Raw genomic sequence first — 10,931 nt, 5'->3', positions numbered from 1 at the left:
ATTGCTTAAATTTCGTTTTGGTATGGTCGATTAATGCCATAACGCTTCCCACTTTGAGCAAAAATGTATGAAGTTGTTTGATCTGATCACTATTTTGGATGATAAAACCAGTATTCCTGATTACATGGGTCGGTATCTAGGCCAACAAGAACATCGGAATATGGGACCGTGTTAGTTTTCTCATTGTAATTTTCTTCTGACGCTGAACCGCATTCATCTGCGCATTGTATTTTTTTCCTCAACTTGTTTTCTCTTTCCGCCAATATCATTTTCATCACCATTTGTTTCGTCGGGATGTTTCCCATTGTCGTTTTCGTCCGTTCCAATACCACATTCATCTGTACCATTGATCTCTTGTAGCATATCTTCAACTTCATTAGATCGTCGTAGCATTCGATACCATTGATTAATAGGAAGATTAATTCCCTTTCTACTAGGGAAAAATTTTCCACGGTCTTCTTTTCGGTAGTATCCACGGATACAAATATATGTCTGACCGTTCCAACACTGTGCGACAACATGTCTTTCTTTCGATAAATGGATACGCTTGGTTGACATGACAGTTTCTTTATTCTCCATAATAGGCTTTAGCGTTGGTGTAAACGAAGCGCTAGCATTTGGCCCAATTTCAACTTTCCGTTTCTTGGTAGGCTGCATAACGCGTTGCAAAGTATTCTTCGCCTTCTCAGTGACCATGGAGTCGGTGTAGTCGGCTGTTGGTTTATAGAAATTCATTCTGGTAGTATTTTATAACAGTATTTCGCAGAGACTAGAGTTTAAAAAGTTATTAGTGGATGAAGTTGAGCAAACCGATACTCTTACCTAAATTTTACTCTATTTCAAAGAGCTTACACTACCATCAACAAACACACATTTATACCAGTATTATTACTATTATTATTTTTTTTTACTACTATCTTTTATTTTCATTATTATAAATTTTATTACTACCATTATTTTATGTATATTATTTTTACTACTATTATTAAAAATATCCCCCCCCCCCGTGTTTTTTTGGTTTTTTTTTAAAAAGAAAACTTTTAACATATCGTTCATTGGTAATTCCACTCATGACATCATGGGCCGCATATCTATCGGCTTTTTCGTTACTCATCAGACGTAATCTTAATGCGCTTCGCTCATTGGTTGATTTCAATCAAGCGTCATACGTACCAGCGCATGTTTCGATCTTTTCATTATACGTCATTATTCGTCAGACTTCAACGTGACTGGGCCTGTCAATAGAAAACCCCACTATGCGTCATCAATTTGAAAAACCCGCTATGCGTCATCAGTCAGCTTATCTGTCAACTAAGCATTTTTTAGAACACTCGAGAGATCATGTAAGTTATTATCACTATTATTTAACGTTGAGACATTCTCAACAACAACACTTCTTTTCAGAACTACTTAGATAGGCGAAACGTACTTTATACATGTCATCCTTGCCAAAATGTTTTGAATAGAAAAAAAGTTGCTATCAGACTTGACGCTATCCCCAGCGAAACGTTGATTAGAGGAGTCTCTGTAAACGTATTGTGTTCAGTATACGATTGATCGAAATTGTTCTGAACATAAACAATACTCTGTGTAGTCAATCAATGATTGTTAACACGAAAAAAAAATTGACTTACCCATCCTCCTCTCAAATTTATCCATTCCAAAAATTCCGTCTCCACGAAATTGTCTACACTCTGTATTACTTGATCAATCAAATCAGTTCTGTTTCTATCTTTACATAACACAGCTAACTTTCCTCCAAACACAAAAACCATAATTATACGGCTCCAGTTTATGATATTATCACTAAACATCTCTGTTACAACGTCTGTAAAAAACTTCTCAACATTCTAATTTGAATCAAGCGATACTTGTCTTGTCAAATTATAAAAATGTTTATCGTACGCTTTATACACCTTTTCGCAATATTTGAAAAAAAATACAGTTCGTATCCTCTATCATTGCCTAGTTTATGTGCTACAGCGTACAGCGTATATTTCGATCTTTTTATTATACGTCATTATTCATCATATTTTTATTATACGTTATTATTCACGTCACCAGTTTAAAAAACCTGCTATGCGCCATCAGTCAACTTATCAATCAACTTATCATATTGGAACACTCGAGAGATCATCAAATGTAAGTTATTATCACTATTATTTAACGTTGAGACATTCTCAACAACAACACTTCTTTTCAGAACTACTTAGATATGCGAGACATACTTCACACATATCATCCTTGATAAAAGGTTTTGAATAGAAATAGATATAAGACTTAACGATATCCCCAGTGAAACGTTGATTAGAGGAGTCTCTGTAATCTTATTGTAAAATCAATGAATAAATAAAAACGCTGAGGAGTCTCTGTAATCCTATTGTATTCAATACAGTATACGATTGAAATCACGTTTTTGAAGTAGGCCTATGTAAAGTACATACTCAAAGACAATGTTTTAAAGCTTTGTTTTCTATGGTATATATCACACACACATTAATAAGATCTCTATGGTTGTCAAAAATCTCTGATAAAAGATCTTTTTATTTTGTGGCGCTTCATTTTGACTAATGGTGATGTGATGATTATGAATTTGACTAAAAGTGTCATTTCTGGCCATATGTGATATTTCCTCAAGTTTTCTCACCTCAGCTCCAACCATGGTGAGTCTGAGGTGGGTGTCAACCTGTCTCTTATACACTTCTAGATGTGTATAAGAGACAGCTGTGTAGTCAATCAATGATTGTTAACACGAAAAAAAAAATTGACTTACCCATCCTCCTCTCAAATTTATCCATTCCAAAAATTCCGTCTCCACGAAATTGTCTACACTCTGTATTACTTGATCAATCAAATCAGTTCTGTTTCTATCTTTACATAACACAGCTAACTTTCCTCCAAACACAAAAACCATAATTATACGGCCCCAGTTTATGATATTATCACTAAACATCTCTGTTACAACGTCTGTAAAAACTTCTCAACATTCTCATTTGAATCAAGCGATACTTGTCTTGTCAAATTATAAAAATGTTTATCGTACGCTTTATACATCTTTTCGCAATATTTGAAAAAAATTACAGTTCGTATCCTCTATCATTGCCTAGTTTATGTGCTACAGCGTACAGCGTATATTTCGATCTTTTTATTATACGTCATTATTCATCAGATTTGTAGAACTGTCATTAGAAAACCCCGCTACGCGTCACCAGTTTAAAAAACCTGCTATGCGCCATCAGTCAACTTATCAATCAACTTATCATATTGGAACACTCGAGAGATCATCAAATGTAAGTTATTATCACTATTATTTAACGTTGAGACATTCTCAACAACAACACTTCTTTTCAGAACTACTTAGATATGCGAGACATACTTCACACATATCATCCTTGATAAAAGGTTTTGAATAGAAATAGATATAAGACTTAACGATATCCCCAGTGAAACGTTGATTAGAGGAGTCTCTGTAATCTTATTGTAAAATCAATGAATAAATAAAAACGCTGAGGAGTCTCTGTAATCCTATTTTATTCAATACAGTATACGATTGATCGAAATTGTTCTGAAAATAAATAAATAAATACTATTATATATAAAGTATAGAGAGAGAGAAACAAATTGCAATTTGAATTTATTAATCAATGATTGTTAGCAAGAAAAAAAAGTGACTTACCCATCCTCCTTTCAAATCTATCCATTCCAAAAATTCCGTCTCCACGAATTTGTCTACACTCTGTATTACTTGATCAATCAAATCAGTTCTGTTTCTATCTTTACATAGCACAGCTAACTTTGTTCCAAACACAAAAATCATAATTATACGGCCCCAGTTTATGATATTATCACTAAGCATCTCTGTTACGTCTTTAAAAAAACTTCTCAATTTTCTCATTTGAATCAAGCGATACTTGTCTTGTTAAATTAAAAAGATGTTCATCGCACGCTTTATACATCCTTTCGCAATATTTGAAAATATATATTCCATATCATTGCCTAGTTTATATGTTACAAACGCTGAATTGATTTCTCGTGCAATTCTTTCAGTTACCATGCTTATATTTTTCCCTCGAATAACGCTATTTCTTCAAAATATATATAGTTAAAACGAATACTAAAATTATATGACCTCACTTACGGTTATACCAATATTATTATCATAATCATTATTATTATTTTTTCATCATTATTTTTATTATTATTCTCGTTTTGATCCGGACTATTCAAAAAAACAAACACGTCATCGCTCTTAACCAATGAAAATCGTTCTTTACATAATAATAATAATAATAATAATAATAATAATAATAATAATAATATAGAAATTTATATAGCGCCTTTTGCCAAAGGATACAAGGCGCTTAGAAAAGTTTTATTGTAGGAAGAGGATTATTTAGGAAATAAGTGAGCTTTTAAGAGTTTTTTGAAGACTTCAGTACTACAAGCATTTCGACTAGAAATAGGAAGATAATTCCACAGTTTTGGAGCAGAGGAAGAGAAAGATTTATCACCAGCAAGTTTGTTGGATTTGGGAACAGATAGACAGGAACCAGAAACAGAACGGAGAAAGAACAGGATTCTCTGTGACACTGGAAGCCAGTGGAGATGATTAAGAAGAGGAGTGATGTGACAATATTTGGGTCTGCAACATACAAGGCGAGCACACTTATTTTGAAGTTTCTGAATTCGACTTAAATTATATTTACTGATACCATAGAGTAGTGAAATACAGTAGTCAAGCCTGGAGAGTAGTAGGGCACGAACAACATTATGACAGGTTTCAAAATCAAGAAATTTGCGGATGCGGGACAAACAACGAATCTGCTAATTTATGGACCGAGAAAGGTGTGTTTAATATGAGCAGTCATATTCATTTCATGGTCGAAAACAACCCCAAGATTTCTGATAGTTGGTAATAATGTGACCGTCAAAATGGAAAACAAGATTTTCAAGGATTTTATAGTGATAATTTGAAGAAGCAATGAAGAATTCAGTTTTACCACTGTTAAATTTCAATTTATTATGGATCAACCAGGGTTGTAAATCGGTGACGCATTTAGATAATCTGAATAAACAGCAAGCAGCGTCACCAGGGGTGTTTGGGTTAAAAGATAGGTACAGCTGAACATCGTCAGCATAGATATGATACAAAATTGAATGCCGACGGATAATGTCACCAACGCAATGAATGTACAAAGATAAAAGCTGAGGACCAATAACAGAGCCCCGAGGGACTCCGAAATTAACACGAACTTCATCGGACAAGGCATCCCTAACACGAACCCTGCAAGATCTATTACTAATATAAGAATGGAACCAATTCTTTACAGTGCCATTAAGACCAAAATTGACATCAAGGCGCTTCAAAAGAATATCATGGTCCACCGTATCGAAAGCGGCAGACAGGTCTAACAATAGCATAAAAACTGCATGTTTGTTATCAATAGCCCTAAGAATATCATTTTGCACACAGATTAGTGCAGTTTCTGTACTATGGGAACGTCTGTAGGCTGACTGAAAGGGGTTGGCAAGGTTATTTCTATAGATATATGCAGCCAGTTGCGAAGAAACAACTTTCTCAATTAATTTGCCAATGAACGGTAAACATGAGCCAATCAAACTCATTATATTCCTGTTTACATTCTACAGGGATATTCAAGTCACTATACCCACACATGACGTCATTCAAAAATAAATCAAGTCACCGTTATCACTCTGAGCCAATAAAAATCGTTCTTTCCAATCAAATTCAACCTTTCCACACTACGTCACCATACCCTCATTATACAATTTATTATACCACCATAATTACATTGATCAACAATTGTCAATCATAAAAATACACTCATAAATATATCATATCCATTGTTCTATTGTTTACGTCATATGTAAATAAACAGTTTCATACCCAATAAACAACCATAAACCACCTCAAGTGGTATACACAACTACTCTTGTAAGAAATCAACTTTAAATGAATATCTCAGATATAAAAACAAACCTTTTTTTTGGAAATATATCTATATGATAAAACTTACTTCAAAGGAATCAGTCTTAAGTTTAAAGCAAGTTCTAATTGTTTAGCTTTAGAAGGTAGGAAAAGTACATGGTATGATGGGTGCACAGGTTTTTGCAAATTATGTAACTGTAACTGTGGAAAATATAGAGCACTTTCTATTAGAATGCCCACAATGCTATAATATTAGGGCTAAGACCTTCCATGAAATTTAAATTGCTCTATTTAAAAATAATTTACATGAATATTGGGAAAATTTCTCCAATGGTTCACCAGATCTAAATATTCATTATTTGCTTGATGATCTTTTCTCAACAAATTCCAATCTTGGCTTAATTTTTGATACATGTATTAAAGAATATCTAAAAGATGCATGGGAAAAACGAACAAATGTTTTAAATGACCCTGCTAATAATAGCTTATAGATGTTTTCTCTCTCTCTCTCTCTCTCTCTCTCTCTCTCTCTCTCTTTCTATAATGATTTTATGAATAGACATTAACTGTACTTCTGTTGTGTTTTTGATATGTATGCTTTTACATCAAGTTCACATTGCATTTATTATATTATGTGCTTGTTTTTATTTAATTACTTATCTATTTTTATTTACTTTATTTTATTATTATTGTTATTATTATTATTATTATTGTAAATATATTTTTTCTTTTTTTCCCTTTTAGTTGAGATTTAAAACTTTAGAATAATATTATTTTAATTGCATTTGGATTTTTCATTACTATTTTCTCTTTTTCATGAATTTTATCTTTACTTGTAACTTTTGTTTTGTTGTATGGTCGAACCTCTCCTGCGTGAGAGTGTTCCTCCGTTTTGAAAGAGAGAGCCAATAAATTATTATAACTATAATTCGTTCCTAACCCAACCTATCGATAGGCCATACGAAATCTCATGTTATTCTGATATCACCCCTAATATATTATTGCTTATGCTCTAGCTAGAATCATGAGAAAACACAAACATTACAAGATTTACACTTAACCTCTATTTCACACTGAATCCTCCAAAACCAAAAACATATATCAACTAACCTACTCTGCTATCTATGGCTATGCTTTGCAATTAGACTATAGTAATAATACGCAGCACTAGAAGCTGCTTAGCAATTCCCCATTGTTGATTCATTTGAAAATCTAAACAAAATCGAGTCTGGGCCTAACAAAAACACGTGTATTCCTGGGCCATCGCCTTCCTCCCCTCCCCATGATTCATTTTAGCAGTGATTACAAAATCATACCGCCAGTCCAGTGTAGACCACTCGCTATTGATTTTACAGTTATCAGGAAACAATATTTTTCTACTCGAATCCTAGTAAGTTGGGCCATTTCTGGCAATTCCGTGACCGTGGAGAGGCTAACTTAGTTTTTCGGTGTATTTGTCTTCCTTGAGGGTATAATAACAAAAATAGCTTGGGTGTCCCTCGCGAAAGTGTGGGCATAACCTGTGAGAACCCTAAATCCAAAATGGCCGCCTTCCGGCATTTTGAAATTTATTATTTTAGTGTTTTGGCCAGGCTATGGCTGCTTTAGTGCATGGATTTAGGGGTTTTAGGGGTCCAGAATTTCATTTTTGATGTCGGATCGATTATTCTACCTAGTTTTGAACCTAAAATCTAAGATGGCCGCCAATTTCTCTTCAAAATCTTCAGTTTTTTGGTAAAATCATCATAGTGCCTCTATAAAAGGCCTAATGAAAGCTCAGATCATGCTTAATTGACTGCCAGACAATAAAACGACAATTAATTATACAGAGGTCATCTCATAGATCAATGGTCAACATTTATGGTTAATTAAAAATAAAGTTATTTGTTTCGTTGCTTTATAAAATTCCATTTTACTGTACTGTTTATATCTAGAAATTCATATTTGGACGATGTATGATCTTGGTTCCTCTGACTTAGACAAAACTTTTACTGGACTTGACCAGTTTTTCTCGTGACTAGTTTTAATGCGCACTGTGTCTTCTGGTTTCAGATTGGACAAGGGTTTAAATCCATGTCGCTGATTGAAGAAGTGTTCTTATCGCTTCTTTGCTACAGTGTCGTTGTCTTTCACTTTATGCATATCCGGCCATTTTGGTTGCAATTTCTTTGCAAGTGTCGGCAATGTTGTTCTTGGTTGACGTCCCATTATCATTTGTGCTCGGCTGTATCCTGTTGCTTCGATTGGTGTTGACCTATATATCATCAGTGCTAGCACAGGATCATTTTGGCGTAACATAGTTTTCGCTGTTTGGACAGCACGCTCTGCTTCACCGTTTCCTTGAGGATAGTGTTGACTTGTCGTTACATGTTGAAATCCATACTCTGCGGCAAACAATCTGAATTGACGGGATGCGAACTGTGGTCTGTTGTCTGAAACCACAGTCTCTGAGATTCCCCAACGGGCATATATTCCTTTCACTGCAGTGATGACCTTCTGGCTTGTTATGTCTTTTCGTAGATTGATCATTTCAATGTACCTTGAAAAGTAGTCAGATACTATAAGATAATGATTGTTCTGGAAATCACAAATATCTATCGATATACGTTGCCATGGACGTTCTGGAATCAAAGTGGTATTTAGAGGTTCTTTCTTTTGCGTTCTCCTGTAGAGCTGGCAATGTCCACATTTCTTTACAAAGTTAGCTACTCTATGTCCTTGCTAATACCTAACCACCACACACTTTCCTTGGCACGCTTCCGGCATTTTGTAACACCTTGGTGTCCATCATGGATACGCTGCATGATTTCTCCCCTTAGCTCAGATGGGATGTATATCCTATCATCGAATGTGATCAGTCCATCATCAGCAGAGAAATGACCCCTTAGATCGTATAAACTTCTTAGGTTATCTAATATGTATTTTAGAAGTGTTTGGCATTCATGTTTGGTTGCTTGTCTTATCTGCTCTAGCTTTGATGCTGATGCAGGCCAGGTGGTTGTTATTGATTCAACATAGAGTGCTACAGCTTCATTTGTGGTAGATTCGCTAACACTCATTGGGTTTCTAGACAGTGTGTCTGTGATGACCATGTCCTTACCTGGTACATGTTTTGCTACTGCATTGTATCTCATTAACCTCATGATTAATCGTTGACACCTTATTGAATTTGTCAAGGTCAATGTTGTTGATAAGTGGAACTAGTGGTTTGTGATCTGTGAGAAGATCAAACTTTTCTAGTCCACAAAGATATCTATGAAACCGTTCAGTTGCCCATACTCCTGCTAAGAGTTCTTTTTCTATTTGAGCATATCAATAAACTTCAGTTTATCATGGTTTAGCCAGGCCTGCAGCCCTAAACTGCGTTTTCCTTTCAGAGCGGTAGCTGGAGATTTACGTTTCGCTAATACAGTGCTGGTAAAATCATTGTTCACATATATATTTCGTGCCTTGCATTGTGGCCTTTTCTTGGGGGGGGGGGGGGCATTTTCCGGACATGTTCTTTACAATGTATTTAAGGAAGTATTGCCGGGTAATTGGTCCTACCGTATGCGCACGTTGAATAGCATCTTCATCTAAAGTAATTCTGAGAGAATTTTTAATAAAGTTGTTTAAAAATTCTTCCATACTATTGTAGCTATTTTCACAGCCTTCTGGAAATTCTGTAAATCGGAGGTTATTTCGGTTTATTGGAAGCATCAGCTAAAGTATTAATTTGTGCGTGAATAAAGTCGACATTTTCTTTAAGATCGTTCCTAAATGATTCAACTCCTTCTTTAAAAACTTATTCTCTGTTTTCAAGACAACTATTTCTGTTTCTATGGCTGAAATTTTTCCGACCGTATCACACATAATTAACAAATTTCAAATCATTTATTGACTTTCCTAATGTTATCTTATTTCATAAGAGTAGATAACCAAGCTTCATTACTTTTGGTCACAGAACCGCCACCCTTGTTTAAGCTTTCCGAGTTCACCGTTAGGTATGCCGGTTGTTGTTCGTCTTCCAAGACGATTGCAATTACATTCCTATTCAAATTAGTTTGGATTGGTGTCTCGCTACATTTCGGCCACGGGATCTTTGACCCAAACTTCTTGCAGATTCTTTTGAGTTTTTTCCTTCATTTTTCCTGAAGACATATTCTGGAGATTAATATACGGACACGCCGTTAGATAATACGGATCCACTATTGAATAAACATCAAACACAATTAACTGAGTTTCTCATAGCATTTATTGGATCAATAAAACTGATACCATTATCAACAACAAATACAATGTCATATATGCGGAGCACACAGCAGCCGCCGACCGGTTCTCATTAACACCGGAATTAAACTATAAGTAGGCCTGTCCCTTACTGGGCTCTCAAGTCTTAATGACTGAGTTCGATTATAAACTATTTTATAGAATTACTACAGGTCCTACCTTACTTAAAACTAACGTCGGGCTTCCCCAGTAAACTTCATGAGATCCAGAGCTCAACTACTACATGTCTTCGGCGATGGGTCTTAAGATCCCAACCCAGCTATTTTTAGATAGCCAATCGGCTCCCAGCATTAGGGAGTTGCCTAATCTATTTATAATAGGGGGTGGACTGCACCATTTTGTTACACTGTCCCCTCCTCAGATGTATCGGCTCCTTCGATACGCAAGAAACTCATTTATTTTAAACAAACAAGAACAAATTAACTAAGATAAAGAAGTAATCATAATGTCCAATTATCATTATAAGTTATCATATAAGATTACTGAATCATCATTATCAACTTTACAACAAATCACAACATAATTATTGAAATAAATTGCCATTTAGATTAAGTTTAACAAACGAGTAGGTCTTTAGCATGGCCGGCGGAACCGGGGGGCCGGCCCCCCCCCCCACTTTTTGGCAAAAAATATATAATGTCTGGAGATTTTTGTATGATCGGAAATGCAAGAAAAGAAGGAGGGAAGGAGGAGAAGGATGGGAAAGAGAATG

General features: G+C 35.1%; 2 protein-coding genes across 2 annotated transcripts in view; both read right to left on the bottom strand.

The window, feature by feature from the left end:
* Window positions 1-735, bottom strand: part of LOC117109880 (putative RNA polymerase II transcriptional coactivator) — a 2,576-nt gene extending 1,841 nt beyond the window's left edge. Inside the window, exon 1 of the mRNA XM_033252327.1 lies at window positions 279-735. Coding sequence (XP_033108218.1) covers window positions 279-735 — 457 coding nt within the window. The remainder of the gene's footprint in view (window positions 1-278) is intronic.
* A 7,312-nt stretch (window positions 736-8,047) lies between these two features.
* LOC117109878 (uncharacterized protein K02A2.6-like) lies at window positions 8,048-8,479 on the bottom strand. Its single transcript, XM_033252326.1, has one exon. The coding sequence runs from the start codon at window positions 8,477-8,479 to the stop codon at window positions 8,048-8,050; it is 432 nt and encodes a 143-aa protein (XP_033108217.1).
* Window positions 8,480-10,931: the final 2,452 nt, after the last annotated feature.

The sequence above is a fragment of the Anneissia japonica genome, unplaced genomic scaffold (genome assembly GCF_011630105.1).
Source record: "Anneissia japonica isolate Jap-2015-1 unplaced genomic scaffold, ASM1163010v1 scaffold585_len4108843_cov191, whole genome shotgun sequence".
Classification (NCBI taxonomy): Eukaryota; Metazoa; Echinodermata; class Crinoidea; order Comatulida; family Comatulidae; genus Anneissia; species Anneissia japonica.
This window is presented reverse-complemented; position numbering and strand designations above follow the sequence as displayed.